At 44.6% G+C, this 24,100-nt stretch overlaps 3 protein-coding genes across 9 annotated transcripts in view; 1 reads left to right on the top strand and 2 right to left on the bottom strand.

Annotated features, from left to right (window-relative positions):
* The window catches only part of ANKRD27 (ankyrin repeat domain 27), a 68,372-nt gene extending 66,269 nt beyond the window's left edge, over positions 1-2,103 (top strand). For 4 of the 5 annotated variants that reach the window (XM_064381518.1, XM_064381517.1, XM_064381519.1 and 1 more), the window contains one exon: positions 768-2,103. In XM_064381518.1, coding sequence (XP_064237588.1) covers positions 768-1,001 — 234 coding nt within the window. In that variant the 3' untranslated portion in view covers positions 1,002-2,103. The remainder of the gene's footprint in view (positions 1-767) is intronic. The other variant, XM_064381521.1, reaches the window with a different exon arrangement.
* A 2,885-nt stretch (positions 2,104-4,988) lies between these two features.
* PDCD5 (programmed cell death 5) lies at positions 4,989-11,211 on the bottom strand. Its single transcript, XM_012448443.3, has 6 exons — positions 11,076-11,211; positions 10,187-10,224; positions 7,442-7,503; positions 6,566-6,657; positions 5,512-5,583; positions 4,989-5,188 (listed from the first exon to the last, which is right to left on the bottom strand). Exons 1-6 carry the CDS (start codon positions 11,139-11,141, stop codon positions 5,141-5,143), a joined length of 378 nt encoding a protein of 125 aa, XP_012303866.1. The 5' UTR covers positions 11,142-11,211; the 3' UTR covers positions 4,989-5,140.
* The window catches only part of DPY19L3 (dpy-19 like C-mannosyltransferase 3), a 144,251-nt gene continuing 127,630 nt past the window's right edge, over positions 7,480-24,100 (bottom strand). For all 3 annotated transcript variants that reach the window (XR_010344302.1, XR_002477786.2, XR_010344301.1), the window contains 4 exons: positions 21,456-21,528; positions 18,103-18,224; positions 10,187-10,224; positions 7,480-7,503 (listed from right to left, as the gene is read on the bottom strand). The gene's annotated coding sequence lies outside the window, so the exon portion shown is untranslated. The remainder of the gene's footprint in view (positions 7,504-10,186; positions 10,225-18,102; positions 18,225-21,455; positions 21,529-24,100) is intronic.

Consider the following 24,100-nt stretch of genomic DNA (forward strand, 5'->3'; position numbering starts at 1 on the left):
TGCAGTATGCACACGCCATGTTACTGCACAGGGATGTAGAATTGAAATTAGGCCTCTCGGCCGGACAAGGTGGCTCATGCATGCAGTCCCAGCACTTGGGGAGGTCGAGGCAGGCAGATCACGAGGTCACTTCAAGACCAGCCTGGCCAATATGGCAAAACCCCTTCTCTACCAAAAATACAAAAATCAGGTATGGTGGTGTGTGCCAGTAGTCCCAGTTACTCGGGAGGCTGAGGCAAAACAATCACTTGAATCTGGGAGGCAGAGGTTGCAGTGAGCTAAGATTGTGCTGTTGCACTCCAGTCTGGGTGACAAAGCGATACTCTCAAAAAAAAAAAAAGGGCCAGGCACAGTGGCTCACGCCTGTAATCCCAGCACTTTGGGAGGCTGAGGTGGGTGAATCACAAGGAGGTCAGGAGTGACCAGCCTGGCCAACATGGTGAAATCCGTCTCTACTAAAAATGCAAAAATTAGCTAGGCATGGTGGCACATGCCTTTAATCCCAGCTACTTGGGAAGCTGAGGCAGGAGAATTGTCTGAACCAGGACCCAGGAATCGGAGGTTGCAGTGAGCCAAGATTGCGCCACTGCACTCCAGCCTGGGCTACAGAGTAAGACTCCGTCTCAAAAAAAAAAAAAAAAAATTATGCCTATCAGGTATTGAGCACATTTTGTGACACTAAGCACTAAGGGACAGCTGTCACTTTCATGGTGGTAGCTTCCACTACAGTGAGGACGTACACTTTTCAAAATGTACTTTTTCTTTAGCCAGGGAGGCAAAGTGTCACACTGAGTCAGAATAACCCACCTGCTCAGACTGCACCTCATGCTGCTGAGAAAGGCAACAGTGACTGGCCAGAGAGGCCTGGACTGACACAGACCAGCCCTGGACACAGGCGGATGCTGCGGAGACACACGGTGGAGGATGCGGTCGTGTCGCAGGGCCCAGAGACTGCTGGCCCCCTCTGCACTCCCCAAGAGGTTAGTACTTCCCAGTCCTAACAGGAATGAGGAGTCGTTAACCCACTGCCAGGAAGCAACAAGATGCTGAGTGTGAACACATCTGAGGACTAAATGTACTTCCATGAAACTCGCTTGAGAAGTTTTCAGTGCCAAGTTCCTGAAAGCTTTTTTGTGGCTGAGAAAAGAAGGCAACAACAAATTCACCATCCTCTCCTCTTCAAAGCTAATGAATACACTTGAAACAGACAAATTCCAGTAGCGTCCAGATCCTTAAGCCAGAAGTACATGCTGCTTTTTGAGTATGAGGGTTTGTTGGGCATGGGGAGAGAGGTTTCACCACCAGATTCTGACCTCCTCCTCCCAAAAGGTGCTAAACCTCTCTGACCTGTGTACGTTATTTGCAAACCACGGCTAGAATTCCTCCATCTGGAATTAAGCCAGAGAGAAGCAATTTAGGTTTCATGGTACTAGAGAGGCCAGGCTGAAATGTTCTATCTGAAGGAAGAAAACAGCTATGTTTCTCTACAAAGCAACACTTGAACCAAAAGATGCCTCAATCCCATTTTGATGTTCATTTTAGTGAAAGGATGCATCAGATCTGTTCCACATCATGCATATAGGAAAGGTTGGTTATCATTTTCCTTCTAACAAATAAGTACAACTATTCCGTTTCTGCATGTGCATCTGTAGCAGTGTTCCTAGAAACATCCCTTTCTGTTGAGAACCTCCCTTGAATGTCAAACTCACATCTGTCAGATGGTTACTGGATTAGAGAGTAGATTGGCACATCTTTTCTTAGTCTTTTGATTCAAATTCAAAACTTACAGCACAAACCAGGTCAAAGTTACTTTTGGTTAGAATTTATTGCCATTTATTCCTTTTTATAAATTTCTATAAATTACACTGTTATTTTTTTATGTTACTGGCCTAGAGCTACAAATATGGGTTTGTCTTGAGTCCATTTTCAAATGCCCTTGTAATAGGGAAACGGTTTTGTGCATGTTCTTGGAAATACTTGTGTATGTACAGAAGGGAGGGGTTATTTTTCTACAAAGTAATTTATGATTTCTAATTTTCTAATGTGCCTTGGATATGTGCCAAATGATGGAAAAGAAACAGTAAACTTTATGATTCTTGAGTGTGTCATGGTATGCTTTTTTAGTTGTTTGGCTGTGTATGTTTCTCTGCCTCTGCTGTAAACATGTGCTTTATGTGTAGAAAAAATGGTCCCCACTGAATGGACATACATTTTTTGGTTATAGATGTGAGATTGAAACATGGGAACTTGATCACTTAGATCATTATCCCTCTATCTGACCAAGGATGACTTAATCCAGTAGGCACGGTGCTCAGGGCCCACAAAAATTTTTTCTTTGAAAATCAGAAGAATAAAATGACCATAGCTTCCTACCCCAAACAGGAAATGAGACCTGTTGCTTTGCTAATTTCTTTGTTCTGATTTTTCCCCCTTTTCAGTAAAACCACCTTATTGACTAAAGCTGCTGTGGTTCTATACCATCCCAATTAAGAAAATAATACATCCTATAGAGTTTATCAGCACAGGTATTTTTCAAGATACAAATACATTTGATACCACCTAATGTTTTGGGGTGGTGCAGTATTTTGAAAACTTTGAGATGGTCTTACTCTGTCGCCCAGGCTGGAGTGCAGTTGCACAACCTTGGCTCACTGTAGTCACCTCCTCCCAGGTTCAAGGAATTCTTCTGCCTCAGCCTCCAGACTAGCTGGGATTACAGGCACCTACCATCATGCCTGGCTAATTTTTGTATTTTTGGTAGAGGTGGGGTTTCAGCATGTTGGCCAGGCTGATTTCAAACTCCTGACCTCAAGTAATCCACCCACCTCGGCCTCCCAAAGTGCTGGGATTGCAGGCGTGAGCCACCACGTCTGGCCAAAAATATTTTTATATATACCCATTTAAACAATTGCCCTGGATGGTAGAATTGTCAAATGAGGAAACAGGTTCGGAAAAATAAGGGGACTTGTTTGCAAGGGATCTCACAGCCAAGATCAAGGCCTGGTTGGCAGTGGCAGCCGCAAGCTTGGCATACCCTTCCCCTGGAGATGTAAATGCTGTGTTTCTTCTTGGGCTATTTTCCATCTTAAAGTGACTCCCTCGATTATTAAAAAAAAAAAAAAAAAAAAAAAAAAAGGTGTGTTTTTTCCAACTGCTACTCAAAACTTGACATGACAGTTTAGAAACTGTTAATGCCCTAATTCCCATTTTGTGAAGAAAAGTTCTGAATTCAAAGTAGTGCAAATTCACTGATTTAAATAAGTTTAGAACAACCACTCTCCGCTCCCTAAATGTACTCCAGCCTCTTGCTGCTGCCAGGAGCCTCTCTCCTCTCTCCCCTTGTGTACAGAACCACTTTTCATTCTCAGGTGTCTGAAAGACAAGAATCTGACCATCTTTAAACACACTGAGTATCTGCCATTAGGACAGTGGTTATTCTGCGAGAGAGAGCGCAGAACAGAACTTGGAGAGAACTGGCTCACATCCCCCTAGCATTTTTATGTAAATGAAGCCTACAGCAAAATTTACCTGTAATTGGGATTTTTTCAAAATTCCTGACCAAATTTGTCTTTTTAAATTACCAGTTTACCCTGACAAAAAATTCTTAACCAGATTTCATCTTATCACTGTTCCTTTAAAAAAATGTTGATATTCTTAATGGTTCTACCTATTTAGAATGTTACATATTATTCTAACACTTTCTTCACTGACAATAAATGCAAATTTCAAATACAGTAGAATGTCCAGTTTAAACATGTATCAGTAATATGCTGGCTAACGCAGAGACTGCGGTTTGCAAACCACATTTCCCTTCACTTTTCTACTAGTCCCATTCACCTTGTTAAATGTTATCAATTTACTCCTGCACTGGTTCTCACAGGACTAAGACATTTAAAAAGTTACACCAAACAGCTGGCTGATGGTTAAGTTTATGATTTGAATATATGAGCAGTGGCTTGTACCTACAATTTCAGCCACGTGGGAGGCTGAGGTGGGAGGATCACTTGAGCTCAGGAGTTTGAGGCCAGCCTCAGCAACACAGCAAGTCTCCGTCTCTGAAAACAGTAATTTATGAGTGCAGGTTTTCATAACCTAGTGGAAAGAAAGCACAACATAAGAGAGAACATTTGCTTTAAGTCACCTGCAACACTATCAGTGATGTTACCGAAATGTTTAAATGCTGAACTGTCTCAGCTGGACTTCAAATCATTAGAAGTCATTTCTCTTACAAACATATTACTGAAGTAGTATTACCAGCATGTCTATTTTGGTCATTACTTTTCAGTCATATCACTCTACAGTTATTTTGGGAGTGGTATGGTTAATTTCATTGCCTGTGGATTATAAATAAGATCAAAGCTAGGAGGTATTTTTTTTTTTGAGATGGAGTCACCCAGGCTAGAATACAGTGGTGCGGTCTTGACTCACTGCAACCTCTGCCTCCCGGGTTCAAATGATTGTTCTGCCTCAGCCTCCCGAGTAGCTGGGGTTACAGGTATGTGCCACCACACCCAGCTTGGTTTTATATTTTTACTAGAGATGGGGTTTCACCATGTTGGCTAGGCTGGTCTCGAACTCCCAACCTTAAATGACCCATCAGCCTCAGCCTCCCAAAGTGCTGGGATTACAGGTATGAGCCACTGCGCCTGGCAAGGCTAGGAACTTTCTTACATTAAGTGGAAGTACTATCTGCAGGAAGAGAAACAGCTTACCTGCTTTCAGAACCTAGGTCTTAGAATATTAGACGTGCTCAGATGTTGAACCAGATTTAGTCCGATCCACGGGTTTTAATTCCCCCATTACTGGTGGCTGCTATGTTTTTCTTCCTGAAGAGTGCTGAAGCAGCTGTTTCCACCATGGACAAACGGACACTTTCGCTATTTAATACTCATGGCACCTTTGCAAAGGATATATTCATGCTGGTACACGTGGTTAAAAGCTTCTGGTAGGAAGGGGAAAAATTCAAAACACAGATCTGGCCACTTGGCTATGATACTAAAACAACTTACCCAAATGTTTTATTTTGCATAACAAGTTTATTTTTTTAAAGGCCTATAGACAATAAACAAAGTAAATAATCAGATCTTAACTTCTGTCCTAGAATTGTTCTGTTAAGTTCTAGTCTGTAAGCACTTTTAGTTCAATAATCGTCATCTTCATCAGAGTCCATTACCTTTCTTCTGTTGAACTAGGGGGAAAATTAAATGAGTGTCAGAACATTTCTAAAAGCATAACTCAAATTTTCCAAGAAAAGAAAATTTCTACCTATTTTAGCAAGACGTTTCTGTCTTTAAAGCAACTTAATGTGAACTAAAAGGATGGGAATGGAGTCAAGAGCTTTTAAAAAACTGGAACCCTCCCCCAATAGTTTCAGCCTTTCTCCCCAAACTTTCACGTGTTACAAAATGAAAATGTCCCTGGGCTAAAAAATACGTTGTGGCAGATGTATATTCAACATTAATCTTAGAGGATCCATCTTTTCATTTGCCACGAGCATCTGGGGACACTTACTTTCACTGTTGTTGTCTTTTCTGTTTGCTGGCTTACTTTTTTAAGGATTTCTATTAAACCTTGTTCTGATACCTAGGAGAACCAGAAAAGATAAAAAACAAAACAAAACAGTACTTTAAACAAATATTTTACCTCTGCAGGTGGAATCACTTTGTAGTCTTTTTGCAGTGTAGGGAAAGAGCTCAGGACGGAAGGAGTGGTGGGGCAGGAGGTTGAAACTATTGGTTATAACTTTTGGTTTAAGTTCCAAATAAAATTTGCTCTGCTATTCCTCATTTGAGAAGGAGGGGGGAGTATCCATAAAGTTGCTTTCTGAGGAAAACTGAAAGCTAACAGATATTTAAGAACACTTTTATTATCACTAGCACAGAGTGACAACCACATATACCACTGTGTTTGATGTCAGGAATACAGACACACCACTTCTGCCTGAGAAGCTTAAACATCTCCTTGAAGGAGGTTAAGTCACACTCAAAAAAGATCAACCCAACCAGCTCTCCCACAACTGATACATGCATTCATCTCTAGTAAAAATATATACAAGTGTGAGGGGTTTAGGGGACAGGACTGATTCGGGTAGGCCGTGGTGGGGGCTTCTCAGGGCAGGTGGGGCTCCTCTGGATCTCAAAGGTCAGGTTTGCTGGAACATACCCCTCAAGGCATCACAGCAACACCCAGAACATAACCAAGGGATCTTAGCACATTCTCATCTGCAAAACACACCTGATTTCTACTTACACTGGTAGTATTTTATTTGGCGTTACTGATAAACCTTGTTTCCAGTATAGCAATTGAAGCTAGCTGACCGTACAGTCATTGGGTCACACAGACACCAACAAGGTTCCAAAGCAACATCAGGAAAGGAAGGAAGCAGAGGAATTTAGGAAAGGTAATTCTCTTTTATGGTAGGTATGACTATTCTCTCCTGCAACAATTTCTTCTAAGAGTCAGCAAGAATTCTGTAATCCAGTGAAGATGAAGCTGACCTTCTGAAGCCATGTTTTCATAAAAGAGGTAACAGTAGGTTAAGATCCTCAAGGCAGTCTAAGCTTACCTTCTCGCTTATTTGTCCATATCTTGCCATCTGTATAAGGTAATTCTCTACTGCTTTAGTTTTTTCAGGCTTTACAAGTGCCAAGTTACTTACTAAAAAGAAAAAATACATATGCAAAGAAGCCAGTAAAATCAAATGCACTTACATTTATTATACCTGAAAACGATGCACTACTTCCAAAGCACTTCACAAGCTTGTCTCTCAACCAGTAAAGTAGGTAGGGCGAGACAGTATTGTTACACCTCTTAAAAATGATAAAACTGAAGTTCAGCTATGCCAATCTCCACATGGCCACATGGGGGTAGTGGCCCAGCCAAGATTAAACTTGGGTTCTCAGATTCTAAGCACCAAGCTTCCTGTTTCTTAAAATACACGACTGCCCTCTGGAAAGTGGTTTATCTATTACACATACATAATGGTGGTGATCCAACTGGCTGCCTTTTCTACACTCAAACTGGAAGCCTCCAGTTGAAATACAGACGATACCAATTCATTCTGATTGGCTCATTTTATTTTCTTTCTGCAGATTTTCGTTTTTATGATTAACTCTGAACAACCAAAACTGACAATACCTACCAAAAGCCCCTAGTCCCCATCACCCATGTCAACTACCAGCAACATTTTGTGATTGGCCCTAGGAGTTGTTTCCTATAAATCTTACCTAATACATACCTAGAGAACATCTTGGTAAGAGAAGTGACTGGTCCTTTTAATAGGGATTAAAGTACAGTTTCTCTGTGTGAAGTTTATAAACTTCACACTTCCTACGAATCTCTAGTGTTTTCAGCCTAATCTAGAGATAGTGATTATGGCATATAATCACCCCATTCAACTAACTCAAGCCAACTTTATGGAAATAAAATCAAAGATGCTTACACCTGGCCCGGGCTGACTGATCCAGTACTTGGGCTAAGATACTGTTTCTCATTTCTGCTTCCCTACAACAAAAACATAGGTCAAGCACAATTAGAACAAAGCTGTCGGCATTCCTATGGAACATACAAAAAAGAACTCATCCAGTATGTGTCTCCACATGGGCCCTGCGGCGTACCGCTGTGTTATGGTAGTTGCTGTATACCAGGCTGTAGCTACATTCCAGTAGAATCTACTTTTGCCCTTAAAGAATCAGCTTTATATTACACAGGTGACACCCTACCAGGCTGGAAGGTGAGCTTTACAGTTTTCATCAGAGTGGAGTCTCAGTTCAAACACTATCACCAACATTTCTTAAGTACTATCGCGTGACAGGTGCTAGAAATTTATAGTGGGATTTCAGGCAATTAAAAGGACCATGTGACTACTCTATGTAATTTTCTTAGAGATAAAGCTGAGATCCAGGAGGCTATACTCAAGAGACATAGGTTAACTGGCAAGCTACAACCGGAGTTCATGTTTTGTTCTATTTTTCTGGGTGGGAAAGGAGAATGAAATTATAACTTTGCAACTATCCTTGCTTCTTCCCACCTACCCAAATAGAAAGTAGTACATGTTCACAGGACAGTGGTCCCATGGATTTCAAGTTTCTTTCAAATGAAGTCCTTTAAGGAATCTAAAAACAAATGAGCACAGATGCTTTGGCTGAACGGAGGGAGAGCTGGGGCTGGCTGTGCCCACTATCCACTCCCAGCTCAGAGGCCCTTGGGTTCACGGAATGTGGCTTAAAGCTCATGTCCATAGGCCACTTCTTTATGGTTTGAATATTTCAGCCCTGCCACAAACTTTTTTAAGAGATGGGCTCTAGGCTGGGTGTGGTGGCTCACGCCTATAATCTCAGCACTTCGGGAGGCCAAGGTAGGCGGATCGCTTGGGGTAAGGAGTTCAAGACCAGCCTGGCCAACATGGTGAAATCCCGTCTCTACTAAAAATACAAAAATTAGCTGGGCATGGTGGTGGGTGCCTGTTCGCCTATAATCCCAGCTACTTGGTAGGCTAAGGCAGGAGAATCGCTTGAACTTCAGAGGTGGAGGTTGCAATGAACCAAGACTGCGCCACTGCACTCCAGCCTGGGTGACAGAGAAAGACTCCATCTCTCAAAAAAAACAAAGATGGGGATCTCACTCTGTTGTTCATGCGGGAGTGCAGTGGTGCAATCACAGCTCACTGCAGCTAGGATCAACTCAAATTCCTTGGCCTCCTAAGTAGCTGGGTCTACAGGCTTCAGTCACCGCACCTGACCTGCCACAAACTATTATCACATAACCCTAAGATGCTATCAATTGTAAGATGCACCATAGTTTTATATATCTCTAAAAAAAGAAAAAAAAATAACTATAAATGAGAGGTCTAATAGGGACCTCCACTCAAAACTGGGGTATCTTAGGAGGCTGAGGCGGGAGGATCACTTGAAGCCAAGAGTTTGAGACCAGCCTAGGTGACATAGTGAGACGCCCATCTCTAAAAGAGCAGTTTAAAACAATTAGCCAGGCATGGTGGTGCGCGTCTGTAGTCTCAGCTACTCGGAAGGCTGAGCTGGGAGGATCACTTGAGCCCAAGAAGAGTTTGAGGCTTCAGTGAGTTCTGATTCCACCACTGGGGTATCAAAGAGCAACATTCTCAGTACAAGGTAAAGAAGAAATAAATCTGCCACAAAGTAAGGGGCAGTACAAAAGCTTGCATGCATCTGGTCCTGACGGAAAGGAAAAAAAAAAAAGTTCAGTCTTACAGGGTTGCCGTCTGAATTCACACTACTGGGGAGGAGGCAGGAAAAAACCTCAGGCAGAGAATTTAACTTTCAGTGGTCTCAGATTAGACATGTACTCAAGTGATGGCAGAGGCAAAAGTAAATCCCCGCTGGAAGAATCTGGGGCAAGAGCGATACATTATGAAAGGCATCCTGATTTTAGATACATGAAAATGAAAAGATGCACACAGTAGAATCATTGAAATTCAGGTCGTTGTATTTCCTTCCTATCACTACTCCAGATGCTTCTTACCATCTGCCTTCTCCTGAACCCTCCCCTGCCTTGCCTATTTCTGCAGACCCAGCACTGTGCCTGGCCCAGAACAGGTGCCTCTCAATATTTGCTGGAGAGGAGTTAGAAGGTGGTAGGAGGTGGGGAACGGGAAATGGAGAATTCTCCCGTAGCTACAGAGTTTCAGTTTTGCAAGAGGAAAACATTCTAGAGTGTGAACACTGCTGAAGAGCACACTTAAAAATGGCTGAAATGGTGAAATTTCAACAATTAAAAAAATGATAGCATGATAGGGTAATCACATACTCATTCAATAAACCTGCCACCGAATCAATTACCTGCATCTGTCTCAGGTGCTCTGCCCTGTGTTGGGGTAAAACAGAATAGTGAGGCAGGCTAGGTGAGGCACTAGACTCATGTCACTCCCACAATCGAGAAAACTGCCACAGCTGCCTATTATCAGGCTCATTTTAAGGTACTCACAGTTTAGCAGAGAAACATCAACCAGTAATTGCAATACAAGCTGTGATGTGGCGCTGCACACGTGTTTACTTAACTAACAATAATGAAGATACCCTGCGAATGATTTTAGCCAAATCACCATTCCAGCCAAAACAAAAAAGTAAGAGTCACCTGTTTAAAATAGCGAACGCAAAAGAAACCCATTTGGTGAAACCACCTTCAAAAAGTTCTGGTTTCCAGCCCATACCTGTGCTTTGCTTCCTGTTGTGCCGCATCACCAGGATCCTGGAGAAAAAAAAAAATAAATTTAATAGAGAAATTTCACAGGGGGTGGGGGAAGGAACGGTTGTGTTGTTTCCGATACATAACAGTCTCTTGCAGTGGTAGAAACTCCCCAAATAATTAAGAAACTGGGCCTCACAGAAATCAATGAACTAGTTCCCACTTACAATGTTTTGATGAGCGTCTAAAATCACAGTCTCACAAAACGCTTTAGAGTACAGAGCACCCCGGCGAGGGGAATTCCCTGAATTGCGAAACCGTGTTTTACGTGTAGAAATAATTTCTGGAAAATAAAATGGGCCTCGATTTTAAGGCCGCCGATAATTCAAAGACGCGTCCTGCGAGACCAAGCCCCCCGTCCCTAAAGTCCCCGTCGCTTTCTTTATCAGAAACGTCCCACCGGGCGGCCCCTCCCGGCCTGTCATCCTGGCGGGACTAGCGTTCCTCAGACCCCACCGCGCTCTCGGCACCGGGAACACAGCGACCCTCAACGCCTGTCGGCTAAACTTGGGTCAGAACAACTGAATTCGGCCCGGCTGCTGCTGGCTCCAAAAGCAGAGACTGTGCTTGGAGTCAGGCCGGGCAGGACGAGCCTGCTCCGGGCCGGGAAACCCCACACCCTCACGCCCGTGCAGGTCCCGCACGTGGCGGCCCCCGCTGCCGGCCTCCCAGGCTCCTCGCGACCGGGAAAGCGGCGAGGACACCTCGGAGCCGGCCACGAGGCCGCCGGGGCAGCGTCGGGGACCCGGGTCCCTGGGGAGGCGCCCAGAGCCACCGCCCCGAGCCGCGCCCTCCACCCTGGGAGAGGGCAGCGCCCCGCGGGGGCCGTGCCTTGCGGGGGCCGGCGCGCTCACCCCGTGCTTGGCCTGTAGCTCGGCCAGCCTCTGCCTCCTCAGCGCCTCCAGCTCCTCTTCCGCCATGGCGCGGCGTCCGCGGTGGAGCAGCCGCGGTCACTCAGCAGACCCTCGGCGCGAGCGCGGTCTGACCACTGCGCAGGCGCCCGCGGGGCCCAGGCGTCACCAATCCAGCCCGGAGCAACGCCCCGCGCCGCTGCCAGGGCGCCGGGAGAGGCCCGATTCCCAGATCTCAGGCGGCCGAGCGCGGGCGCGCGGGGGAGGCGGGGCCTCCAAGATACACCTCCCACCCGTGATCTGCGTCTCTGCGTGGGGGGACGCGGGCTGCGCTGGGGCGGGGCTGCACTTTGGAAAGGTTAATAGCCGAAAAATGTGGCATCAAGCATAATAATTACGGGTACAATGTGCTGGCGGCCTAGAGGGCTAGGCGCTTATCATCTCTATTTATAGATGAGGAATCAGGGGTACAGGAAGGCTGAGTGAGGTGATGGAAATGTCCTAAAGCTGGATCGTAGCGGTGGCTGCGTGGCTCCTCGGTGCACACAGAGGTCGGCCGGTGGCTCCTGTAGTCCTGGCGCTTCGGGAGGCGGCAGGGTCATTTGAGGCCAGGAGTTTGAGACCAGCCTGGGCAATATGGCAAGAGCCTCTCTCTACTAAAAATTTAAAAACCTAGCGGGACGTGGTGGTGTGCACCTGTAGTCCCAGCTACTCAGGAGGCTGTGTTAGGAGATCGCTGGAGCCTGGTAGTTCGAGGCTGCAGTGAGCCGTGATCACTTCACTGCACTCCCGCCTGGGAGACAGAGCCAGACCCTGTCTCTAAAATAAAAAATAAAAAATGTGCACAGACCCTCGCCGCCTGCCTCCTCCACACACAAAACGGCTTTTCCTGGGAGGATGCTGCAGTGGGCAGCTGTGGCTGGTGTAAACTCTTTGGTGGAATAAAGCCCTTCTGCCTTTGGCTTGTGGGGGTTGGGGACAGAGAGGATATTCAGTTACCTAAACGTGTGACTCATACAGATTCTGTTTGTGTGTGTGTTATTTTTTACATTAAAAAATACAGATGGGATCTCCCTGTGTTGCCCAGGCTGGCCTCTAACTCCTGAGCTCAAGCAATCTTTTGCCTCAGCCTCCCTAAGGGCTAGTATACAGTCATGAGCCACCACACCTGGCCTGTGTGTTTTAATTGTGACAAAATATACATAATACAAAATTTACCATTTTCACCATTTTCAGATGCATGAAATACATTGAAATTACTGTGCAGTTGTCACTGTCAGTCTTGGCTCACTGCAACCTCCACCTCCCGGCTTCAAGCGATTCTCCTGCCTCAGTCTCACAAGTAGCTGGGACTACAGACGTGCACCACAACTCCCGGCTAATTATTATTTTTTAGTAGAGATGGGGTTTCACCATGTTGGTCAAGCTGGTCTCGAACTTCTGACCTAAAATGATCCACCTGCCTCGGTCTCCTAAAGTGCTGGGATTACAGGCATGGACCACTGTGCCCACCATCAATCTCTACAACTTTTTCATCATCCTGAACTGGAACTCTACCCAGTAAAGATTTAGTTTGGTTCAAGGGGCCTCCCATCGGAATGGGTGGAGGTGGGAGGGGCCTGAGAGGAATAATCAGTCTCCACCTATCCTCATTCTAGTTTCTATGAATTTGCCTATTCTAGGTACCTTGTATATGTGGAATCATACACTATTTGTCCTTTTGAGACTGGCTTATTTCACCTAGCATATGTCTTCAAGGTTCATCCGTGTTGTAGCATGTGTCAGAATTTCCTTCCCTCTTAAGGCTGAATAAATTTCATTGTGTGGATATACCTAGCACATTTTGTTTATCCATTCATCTGTCAATGGACACTTAGGTTGCTTCCACCTTTTAGCTATTATTAATAGTGCAGCTATAAACATGGGTGTACAAATATCTGTTCAGGTCTGTGCTTTCACTTGGATAGATACCCAAAAGACAAATTGTTGGATCATGTGGTATTTCTATGCTGAGAAATGGCCATACTATTTTTTTTTTTTTTTTTTAAATAGAGATGGGGTTTCACCATGTTGGCCAGGCTGGTCCCAAACTCCTGACCTCAGGTGATCTGCCTGCCTTGGCCTCCCAAAGTGCTGGGATTACAGGCAAGAGCCACTGCACCCAGCCTTGTTCTTCTCTTTCAAAGTTGTTTTGGCTATTCAGAGTCCCGTGAGATTCTGTATGATTTGCAGGATAGGATTTTTAGTTTCTGCAAAAAGTATCTTTTAGATTTTGGTAGGGATGGAAGTGAATCTGTAAATTGCTTTGAGTGGGATTGGCATCTTAACAGCATTAAGTTTTCTAATCCATGAGCAGGGCATGTCTTTCCATTTATTTATGTCTTCTTTAATTTTAGCAATAATTTGGAATTTTCATTGTACAAATCTTTCACCTCCTTGGTTAAGTCCTAAGTATATTATTATTTTCGATGCTATTATAAATGAAGTTTTTTTATTTTTAGATTGTGCATGTTAGGGTATAAAATGCAATTTTTGTGTGTTGAGATTGTGCATGTTAGGGTATAAAATGCAATTTTTGTGTGTTGACTTTATATCTTACTTTGCTAAATTTTGTTTACTAGTGCTAACAGTTTTTTGGTGGAATCCTTAGAGTTTTCTACATATAAAATCATATCCTCTCTGAACAGAGATCATTTTACTTCTTCCTTTCCAATTTGGACGCTTTTACTTCTTCTTCCCGAATTACTCTGGTGAGGATTTTCATTACTATGTTGAACAGAAGTGGTGGAAGCAGGCCTCCTTGTCTTGTTCCTGATCTTAGAGGAAAAACTCAGTCTTTTACTATTGAGTATGATATTCCCTGAGGTTTTTTCATATATGGCTTTTATTATGTTGAGGTACTTTCCTTCTGTTTCTAAGTTTTTAGTGTTTTTATCGTGAAAGCATGTTGAATTTCATCACATGCTTTTTCTGTATCAGTTGAGATAATTATGTAGTTTTCCCCTTCATTCTGTTAATGTTTTATATTACATTGATTGCTTGATTTTCTCTCTCTCTGTTTTTTTTTTTTTGAGTTTCGCTTTGTCACCCACGCTGGAGTGCAGTGGCGTAATCTTGGCTCACTGCAACCTCCACCTCCCAGGTTCAAATGATTCTCCCACCTCAGCCTCCCAAGTAGCTGGGATTACAGGCATGTGCCACCACACTTGGCTAAGTTTTTGTATTTTTAGTAGAGATGAGGTTTCACCATGTAGGCCAGGCTGGTCTTGAACTCCTGACCTCAAGTGATCTGCCCGCCTTGGCCTCCCAAAGTACTGGAATTATAGATGTGAGCCATTGAGCCAGTCCACACTGATTGATTTTCGTATGTTGAATAGTTCTTTCATTCCAGGAATATATCCAATTTGGTCGTGGTCTGTACTTTTTTAGTGTGTTTTAGGATCTTTCCTTTTCCTCCCAGGATTCTGAAATTTTGCAAAGGTTTGGGTCTTTTAAAAGCCCTCATCCTGTTTGCTTGGTAGATTCTTTTGATCTATAAACTTCTATCTTTAACTTTTGGGCAATTTTGTTTTGTTGTCCATTTGATGCTTTTTTTCTCTTTGATTTCTATCGTTCTCTATCTGGGACACCTGTAGACTGGACCTCCTGGATAAATCTTTCATATTTCTTTTCTTTCATGTCTTCTATCTCTGTCTTTCTGTCCTACTTTTTGGATGCCTTCTTTTGTTTTATCGTCTGACCTTTCTCTTCAATTTATTTAAGCCATCATATTTTTATAAGAACACTTTCTTGTTCCCTTATTGCACCATTTTATCTTATTATTATTATTTATTTTGAGACGGAGTTTCGCTCTTGTTACCCAGGCTGGAGTGCAATGGCGCGATCTCGGCTCACTGCAACCTCCGCCTCCTGGGTTCAGGCAATTCTCCTGCCTCAGCCTCCTGAGTAGCTGGGATTACAGGCACGCGCCACCATGCCCAGCTAATTTTTTGTATTTTTAGTAGAGACGGGGCTTCACCATGTTGACCAGGATGGTCTCGATCTCTTGACCTCGTGATCCACCCGCCTCGGCCTCCCAAAGTGCTGGGATTACAGGCGTGAGCCACCGCGCCCGGCCTATTGCACCATTTTAAATTTACTGATTTACTTATTCTCCTTACTCTGTTTATGTGACATTATCGTGCCATTTGCATACTATCTTGTTCTTGATTTTTGAATGTAATAACTTCTTAAATATTGTTATAATAATAATTGGAAAACGTTTAAACATCCTCTTTTATTTCCTGAGTTAGTTCTCTTTCTTTTGAGGTTGTTTTTATTCCTGATTGTTTTCCTTGGTCTCTGTTGTAAGGGTACCTATGATTTGTTTAAACTAGATATGGGAAGGGCCGGGTGCGGTGGCTCATGCCTGTAATCCCAGCACTTTGGGAGGCCAAGGCGGGCAGATCATGAGGTCAGGAGATCGAGACCATCCTGGCCAACATGGTGAAACCCCGTCTCTACTAAAAATACAAAAAAAAAAAAAAAATTAACCAGGCGTGGTGGTGCATGCCTGTAGTTCCAGCTACTCCAGAGGCTGAGGCAGGAGAATTGCTTGAAACCAGAAAACGGAAGTTGCAGTGAGCCGGGATCGCACCGCTGCACTCCAGCCTGGCGATAGAGTGCCTGCTGCTCTGGGCAAGCTTCATTGCTTCCGTGATGATTCCACTGTGCACACAGGTGATCTGGCCAGTGCTACAGTTTCTTTGCGTTTTTCTGCTCCTTCCACTTCTTGCTTCTTGGTGCAGCAGCAGCACAATTACTTTGAGAAGCCCATAGGGGCAGGGCCTGCAGAACAAGTCGGTCCCTCTGCAATGCTCAGCCCCATCTTTCTCTTCCCAGTTCAGGCCAACTCCTCTGTGCTGATCTCCAAGGAACCCCAAATGCCCAGAGTCCTGGTGTCTGCGGCAAGCAGCAGAGGGAGCCCACACTCTATCAAAAGCGATTGAGTTTCTCATTATACTAAAAAGCAGAAAGTACAGTAACTGTTGTTTTCCTGCCACGCAGAATGTCCTTACAGATGAAGCTTTAATCTCCCTCGTCCATCTCTGTTGCTGTAAATTTATGCTCCATTCTGGTTCCATATGCCTGATCCTCTCTGAGAAAGCCACGGTGGGTTTGTGGGGAACCTGGGCTTCAGAGCTGTGTGCGCAGCATGTGGAACTGCAGATTGGTGCTTTGCACACTTAAAGGTTATGTCTTCACAGGTTGTTTTAGAGCCATTTATTAGCCGTGATCCTGCATGGATCAGTCGTGATGTCACGGAAAAGATGCCGTGGAACTCACTGAAAATCATGAAACTCAAGAAGCAGAAGCAGGGTTTGGCCCATTAAAAAGGAAATCTGGGCCGGGCATGGTGGCTTATGCCAGTAATCCCAGCACTCTGGGAGGCCGAGGCGGGCGGATCAGGAGGTCAAGAGATCGAGACCATCTTGACCAACATGGCGAAACCCCATCTCTACTAAAAAATACAAAAATTAGCTGGGAGTGGTGGTGCGCACTTGTAGTCCCAGCTACTCGGGAGGCTGAGGCGGAAGAATCACTTGAACTGGGAGGTGGAGGTTGCAGTGAGTGGAGATTGTGGCACTGAGCTCCAGCCTGGTGTCAGAGTGAGACACCGTCTCAATAATAATAATAATAATAATAATAAAAGAAATCTGGCTGGTCATGGTGGCTCATGTCTGTAATCCCAACTCTTTGGGAGGCCGAGGCAGGTGGATCACCTGCGATCAGGAGTTTGAGACCAGCCTGGCCAACATGGTGAAGCCCCATCTCTACTAAGAAATATAAAAATTAACAGAGTATAGTGGTGGGTGCCTATAGTCCCAGCTAAGGCAGAAGGATTGTTTCAACCTGGAAGGGGGAGGTTGCAGTGAGCCAAGATCGTGCCACTGCACTCCAGCCTGGGCGACAGAGTGGGAAAAAAAAATAGTTTCTCACTGAAAACTAGTTACAGTCTTTTACTTGAGAAGGAGCTCCATCCAAGCTTTTGTGGCCATTTGTTGGGGTGACAGCTTCCTTCACCATGAGATGGCCACACAGGAGGGTGAGGAGATGGCTGTATTACCTCATCAGGACTTTCTTGTCATGGCTAAGAAGCAGCAGACTGGCTGCATGTAGTGGCTCATGCCTGTAATCCCAGCACTTTGGGGGCAAAAGCAGGAGGATTGCTTGAAGCCAGGAGTTCAAGACCAGCCTGGGCAACATAGAGAGACACTTGTCTGCACAGAAAATTAAAAAAATTAGCTGGGTGTGGTGGTATATGCCTGTAGTCCCAGCTATTCGAGGAGGCTGAGGCGGGAGGATCCCTTGAGCCCAGGAGGTCAAGGCTACAGTGACTATGATCATGCCTCTGCTTTCCAGCCTGGGTGTCAAAATAATACAGAAACAAAAAAGCTGGGTAGTGGCTTGCACCTGTAGTCTCAGCTACTCGGGAGGCTGGAGCAGCAGGATTGCTTGAAGTCAGGAGTTAAAGACCAGCCTGGGCAACATAATGAGACCCTGTGTCTGCAAAAAATTTAAAAATTAGCCAGGCATTGTGGTGTTCCCAGGAGTTCAAGGCTGCAGTGAGCTATGATTGTGCCACTACACTTTAGCCTGGGAGACACAGTGATCCTGTCTCTTAAAAAAAAAAAAAAAAAGGGCCGGGCGTAGTGGCTCAGGCCGGGTGCAGTGGCTCATACTTGTAATCCCAGCACTTTGGGAAGCCAAGGTGGGTGGATCACGAGGTCATGAGTTTGAGCAGCCTGGCCAACACAGTGAAACCCGTCTCTACTACAAATGCCAAAATTAGTTGGGCATGGTGGCGGGCGCTTATAATCCCAGCTATGGGAAGGCTGAGGCAGGACAATCACTTGAACCCGGGAGGAGAGGTTGCAATGAGCTGAGATTGTGCCACCGCACACCAGCCTGAGCGACAGAGCTAGACTCTGCCTGGAGAAAAAAAAAAAAAAAAAAAAAAAAAAGGAGGGCCGGGCGCGGTGGCTCATACCTGTAATCCCAGCTACTTGGGAGGCTGAGGCAAGAGAATTACTTGAACCCAGGAGGTGCAGGTTGCAGTGAGCAGAGATCGTGCCATTGGACTCCAGCCTGGCAACAAGAGTAAAGCTCCATCTCAAAAAAAAAAAGAAAGAAAAGAAATGAAAGTTTGCTAACAGGAAACAGGTTATTCTAAGGGCCTCCTGAGCTCCTTTAGTTTTGGGGCACCCATTATATAAAATGTTAAATATACAGAAATGCACCCCACTGCACATTCATTATAATGCATATGTAAATAATAAATGACAACACAGGGGCTTGGATTTGAGTTTCATCAAGTGTATTAATCTTGACTTTGCATTTTTTTCTCTATAGTTTGGCACCAATACATTTTTTTTTTTTCGTTCCTAGTTGTTTATGTTCCCATGGGCCTTTGGAGAACTCTCAATTCTGGGTCTTGATTCTGGGAAACTTGATGCATACAGGGGTCCTGTATGACTGGGGGCCAAGATGAAGTTTGATCGTAGCTTTCACCTGCCTCATCCAAAGAGAACCAACCTCAAAGGAGATGAAGACGACCTTCACCTCTCCTCAAATAAAATCAGGAGGACTCTCATCTGTCCTTAAAAACGCCCTGAGAAGGAGATTCTTTGTTTCCATCTAGTAACATTACTCACTCACTCATTCATTCAACAGATATTTTTACATTTTGGAGATGGGGTCTTGCTGTGCTGCCCAGGCTTGTCTTGAACTCCTGGCCTCAAGTGATCCTTCCACATCAGCCTCTTAAAGTGCTGGGATTACAGGTGTGAGCCACTGTGACCTATTTTAACTTTTGTAGAGATGGGGGAGGAGGGTCTTGCTTTGTTGCCCAGGCTGTTCTCAAACTCCTGGCCTCAAGTGATCCTCCCACCTCGACCTCCCAGAGTGTTGGGATTATAGGTGTGGACTATGGCACCTGCCCTCAGTCTTCATTTTCTTTGACATCTGGGCAGTACCCAGGTCCTCTAAAGGTCTCAGGCTGGCCCTGACTCATGCCCTTTGCTACCTCCAAGTGTACAGACCATCCACTCTGCCATTCACCAGTCTAACTGCTACTCATCCCAGTCCAGTCCCACAGGGGATAGGTCAATATTTGACAGTGTGTTGGGAAATGCATAACAAAGTCTCTTGGAACAAACAAAACAAAACAAACCCTGATTTGTTACATTTGCTGCTTTCTGTATTTACACTTCCACCATTGTCAATTTCAGGTTGCCCACATGAGGTCACTGAACGGGGAGCTGAGTTGGGCACAGTAGCATGTCATTATATTGTATTTCCACCAGAGGGACAGAACAGATGTAAATTACATCACAGCAAATGCGAGAATAGGACACAGTAAAAGAATAAAAAATGATACTTTAGCTATTTAGTACCTTTGTATTTTAATACAATATTTAATTATAAGCTCATGTAGTTTTTTAAAAATAATGACTTTGTTTAAAAACCAGCTTACAGGCCAGGTGCTATGGTTCGTGGCTGTAATCCCAGCACTTTGGGAGGCTGAGGCGGGTGGATCACTTGGAGCAGAGCTCAAGACCAGCCTGGGTAACAAAACAAAACCTCGTCTCTACCAAAATACAAAAAATTAGCTGGGCATGGTGGCATACAGCTGTAGTCCCAGCTACTCAGGAGGCTGAGGTAGGAGGATCACTTGAGCTCAGAAGGTGGAGGTTGCAGTGAGCTGAGGTTGTGCCACTGCACTCCAGCCTGGGTAACATAGTGAAAACTTGTGTCAAATGTTAAACAAAACAAAAGAAAAAACAGCTTGCACATTTTCTGAAAATTTAACAATTGACTCTTGCAATCCAATAGGAATTGGGTCCAGCACACAGTGAAGGTAAAAATCCTCTGGGTAGAATAGGATGGTATGTGGCTATAGCAAAAGTGATAAATGTGGTGAGCAAATGACCCTCATCTGGGAGGCCGTGTGGGCTGGCGATACACACACTAACCATCTAGAAGCCTCCCATGGGAATGAGTGAGCAAACCGCGCCAGGGCCATGAGACAGTTCCCATGTATTCCAAAGCCCTGTGGCTGCTTGCTGAGTCTTAGACAACCCTAAGCCTTGTTTCTGTGCCCTGACTGTGCATTTTCCTGAGTGGTTCTAGGTAGGCTCTCTGAGTGCATGGAGACAGCCATGGGCTAGTCTGTGGGCTGTGGCATTCCCTCCGCTATTCCCCCCCAACAGACCCCAGTGTGTGATGCTCCCCTCCCTGTGTCCATGTGTTCTCATTGTTCAACACCTGCCTATGAGTGAGAACATGCGGTGTTTGATTTTCTGTTCTTGTGTCAGTTTGCTGAGAATGATGGTTTCCAGATTCATCCATGTCCCTACGAAGGACACAAACTCATCCTTTTTTATGGCTGCATAGTATTCCATGGTGTATATATGCCACACTTTCCTTGTCCAGTCTACCACTGATGGGCATTTGGGATGATTCCAGGTCTTTGCTATTGTCAACAGTGCCACAATGAACATATGTGTGCATGTGTCTTTATAATAGAATAATTTATAATCTTTTGGATATATATACCCAGTAATGGGATTGCTGGGTCAAATGGAATTTCTATTTCTAGGTCCTTGAGGACTCGCCACACTGTCTTCCACAATGGTTGAACTAATTAACACTCCCACTGACAGTGTAAAAGTAGAAGAAAGAACTTTTAATTAAAACACAGGAGTACACTTCAGTTGTTGCAAACTGTAATTGTTTTTTAATCTTCTAAAACTGTTTGATAGTTTGGTCCTTTACCTGTCAGGATGATACAACTCTTAGGCCACTTAATAATTCACAAACTGCATCCCTGTGGGATATCTCCCCATGGTCAAGGTAATGACTAGTTCAATAAAGGGACAAGCATAATTATGATGTGGAATAAAATGCATTATTCAGGGTGGCTCAAACCCTGAAAAGGTCTTGAACTATTGTGCACATCTTAATCATTAATTTAAAAAAGGTGTTTCAGCCCAGAAACTACTGAAATATGTGAACGGAGAGGTTTTAGTTATGAAAATTAAAATCAAAGACATCAAGCTTTGCATTTCTGATTACATATTCAAACCATACAATTACAGTGTATTAAATCAATTTTTACTATAGCTGTAAGTAGCAATTAGACATAGACTTTTAAAATGCAAATGATATTTGTATTAGATGAAATTCCTCCTCTTCTCCCCTCCCTTCCCAGAAAAAGATCTGAATGGGAAGCTACTGCCTGTGGCTCCTTTCTTTCTAAGTAGTCCTTAAAATAGCTTGGTTGCAACCCATTTCAACTTGGGGATGGGGAGCGCTGGGAAATAAATAAAGAAGTTGTCTTACTTCAAATGTTGTACCATTCAGGTTCACAGTTTCCAGTCTCGGAGCTTCCAACGTTTGGTCAAAAATCTGATGCCTAAAGGAGGGGGAAAGGAAAATGAAGGTGGGGTAGAGAAATGGTTGAGCGATGTTTGAAGAAGAAAGACCAGTTCTTTATCAGAATGAACAAGTAAAAAGGGCCCAGAAGCCATAAAACCCCCTGGTGCCCAGACTGTGGTCTCTAAGTACCACTCCCTACTAGAATGAACCAAGGCTTCGTGGAAAATGGTGGATTCCAGGTCTGGAGCAAGAAATGAACACATTGAGCCTTCATCATCCTATTTCTCTAGGCAAGAACATGACCCATGATTGATGGGAATATGTCTAAGGGACACAGGAGCTAGCTCGAAGGCATTCCCACTGGGACACTTAGAGCATGAGAAATTAACAGTAATGAATTATAACACATTAAATAAAAAATAGTTTGAGGCTGGTCATGGTGGCGTGCACCTGTAATCCCAGCACTTTGGGAGACTGAGGTGTTGTAATATTGGGGTTTAGGGGTTCAGGGTGTTCTCAGCTCCCGAGAGGACATTCCTCCAGGTTCTTGGTCTCCTGCCCTCTCAAGAATGAGAGAGGGGACCATGGCGCAGTGCACAGTAAATGCCGGACTCAAAAGTGTTTGTAGAAAGTGATTTATTTATTTAGAGAGAGAGAAACAGGAGAAGGAGAGAGAAAGAAACAGCTAACTCTCACACTGAATAAGAGAATTTAGAAAGATGGAATCCAGGAGAGGAAATCAGCTTCCACACTGAGTGGAAGGGAATAGAGAGAGATGGAGTTTAGGAGGGGAAGACAGGCTTCCATGTGAGAGTGTGGAAGGGGACTCCAGAGGGGAAATCCAGGAGAGAGAAAGGCGGCTTCCAGGAAGGGAGTGTTCGTGGAAGGGGACCCAAACAAAGAGTCCGAAGGGGTGTGGAAGAAGGGGATTTTAACCTGGGAGGAATCCCCACCTTCTCTAAGACCCCTGGCCAGTGAAAGGAGTTCCTTAGAACTTCCCCTGGAGTGATTGACTTTTAGTTTCTTCTGGCACCCACGAAATTTAAACATAAGCTGTTAAATCTCCCGGTTGGAGAGAGATGGGTGGGGGCATGGCGCTAGGAAGTTCTTGCCCTTAAAACGACATTCCCTTGTGGATCCGGAAAGAGAACACATTCCCTCATTCCCCTGCTCTGAACAGGAAAGCCCAACTTCTGTTGGAATTACAGACGTGGATCCTCTTTAACTACTTCCTGCTGAAATGGGGCATAGAAGGGGCCCTACAGTTGAGGTTTCCTCCAGAGGGGAGCCTTTCAGGGGTGCAAGTTGATCTAGAGGTCCACGATAGAGCCCACGAGCCAAGGACATCCAGGGTTCCAGTGGCAGGATTATTTGTGACCTTATGGTTTTATAAGAAACAAATGTGACAAAGTGGTTAAAGATGAAAAGCCCAGAGGCCAACAAATATAGAATGGTTATAAATGAGCCTAGGAGAGAATAGAACCAGGTTTTTGAAGGTTTTTAGCCCTATGTTTGATTTCTATGTTCAAAACAACACTTGACTGGTTTACAGAACAGCAGCATTTTTCCTAGAAAGAGACAGCTTCCCTTTTCACTATGAAAAGGATAATTGGAGTTTGAGAGATATTAAAGTTGAGGGTTATAGTCCTATTAATACCAGAATATAAATTAGACTTCTGAGTGGTGACTTTCCTGAGGATTTTGTTGGAAAAGCATACGTAGATTTTCTAATGGCTCCTGCGGAGTGGAGGGTCTCTGACTTTCCTTAGGAGGTATCCAAGGCTTTAGCCGAGTGTGATGAATTCATGAGTTAATTTCCAATACCTTAACTGCCGTCGGGGTAGACAGAATGACGGAAAATGGTCCTTCCCAGGATGGAGCTAGAGAGGGAGAGTCTGAGGGGAGAGAATTAACAAGGACCAAGTGTCCAGGGCAGGTGAGAAATACTGAGAAGGCCATACAGTGTCCAGGAGAAGATTGACTTCCTGGCTCTATGGTCAGCTTTGCCCCGGGCTCTGTGAGGGTGACAGCTCATGCTGGCACTTGCTCCAGGCATCCTCAGTCCTGCTTGGGTCATGTGGTTAGATGCCTCAGGCCCTGGGAACCTTTATTCCCTGGGACAGTGTGCTTTCCAGGAATTCCCTTGGCACAGTGGGCATGGATGAGATGGTGGTCCATTCTCTGGGGACAATTTCTTACAATGTATCCCTTCAGACCACACTGGTAACAAGTTCTGCCAGACTGGTGGCTAACCCAAGTCTTTCCCTCATTTGAGCCCCTGGGGTCTGCTTGCCCAAAAGCCATGATTAAGGCAGCAGTCTTTTTCTGATCTCTCCTGTTCCTCTCAGCCTGTTCCCTCTGGTCTCTATTATAAAACACCGAGGTTGCCTGGTTCAGTAATGATTCTAGACTCTGTTCTGGTCCCAAAGCCAGCTTCTGAAGCTTCCTCCTGATATCTGCTGCTGACTGAGTAATAGATTTGTCCTTTAGTATCAACTGATTCTCAATGGAGTCTGGTGACAGGGGGCTGTACCTCCTTAAAGTTTCCCACAATCGCTCAAGGAAAGCTGTTGGGTTTTCTTCCCTTCCCTTTGGGGGCTAGATTTTCC

The sequence above is a fragment of the Aotus nancymaae genome, unplaced genomic scaffold, assembly GCF_030222135.1.
Source record: "Aotus nancymaae isolate 86718 unplaced genomic scaffold, 86718_ANA_hifiasm-v0.15.2.pri h1tg000028l, whole genome shotgun sequence".
Taxonomy (NCBI): domain Eukaryota; kingdom Metazoa; phylum Chordata; class Mammalia; order Primates; family Aotidae; genus Aotus; species Aotus nancymaae.

What these genes read in the sequence shown, in the direction of transcription:
- PDCD5 (XM_012448443.3), bottom strand. Translation starts at nt 11,141, where the DNA reads ATGGCGGAAGAGGAGCTGGAGGCGCTGAGGAGGCAGAGGCTGGCCGAG. An exon ending in CAACAGGAAGCAAAGCACAG is followed by an intron (nt 7,504 to 10,186) that starts GTATGGGCTGGA and finishes TTTTTGTTGTAG; the next exon opens with GGAAGCAGAAATGAGAAACA. An exon ending in TCAGTCAGCCCGGGCCAGGT is followed by an intron (nt 6,658 to 7,441) that starts GTAAGCATCTTT and finishes TTTTCTTTTTAG; the next exon opens with TAAGTAACTTGGCACTTGTA.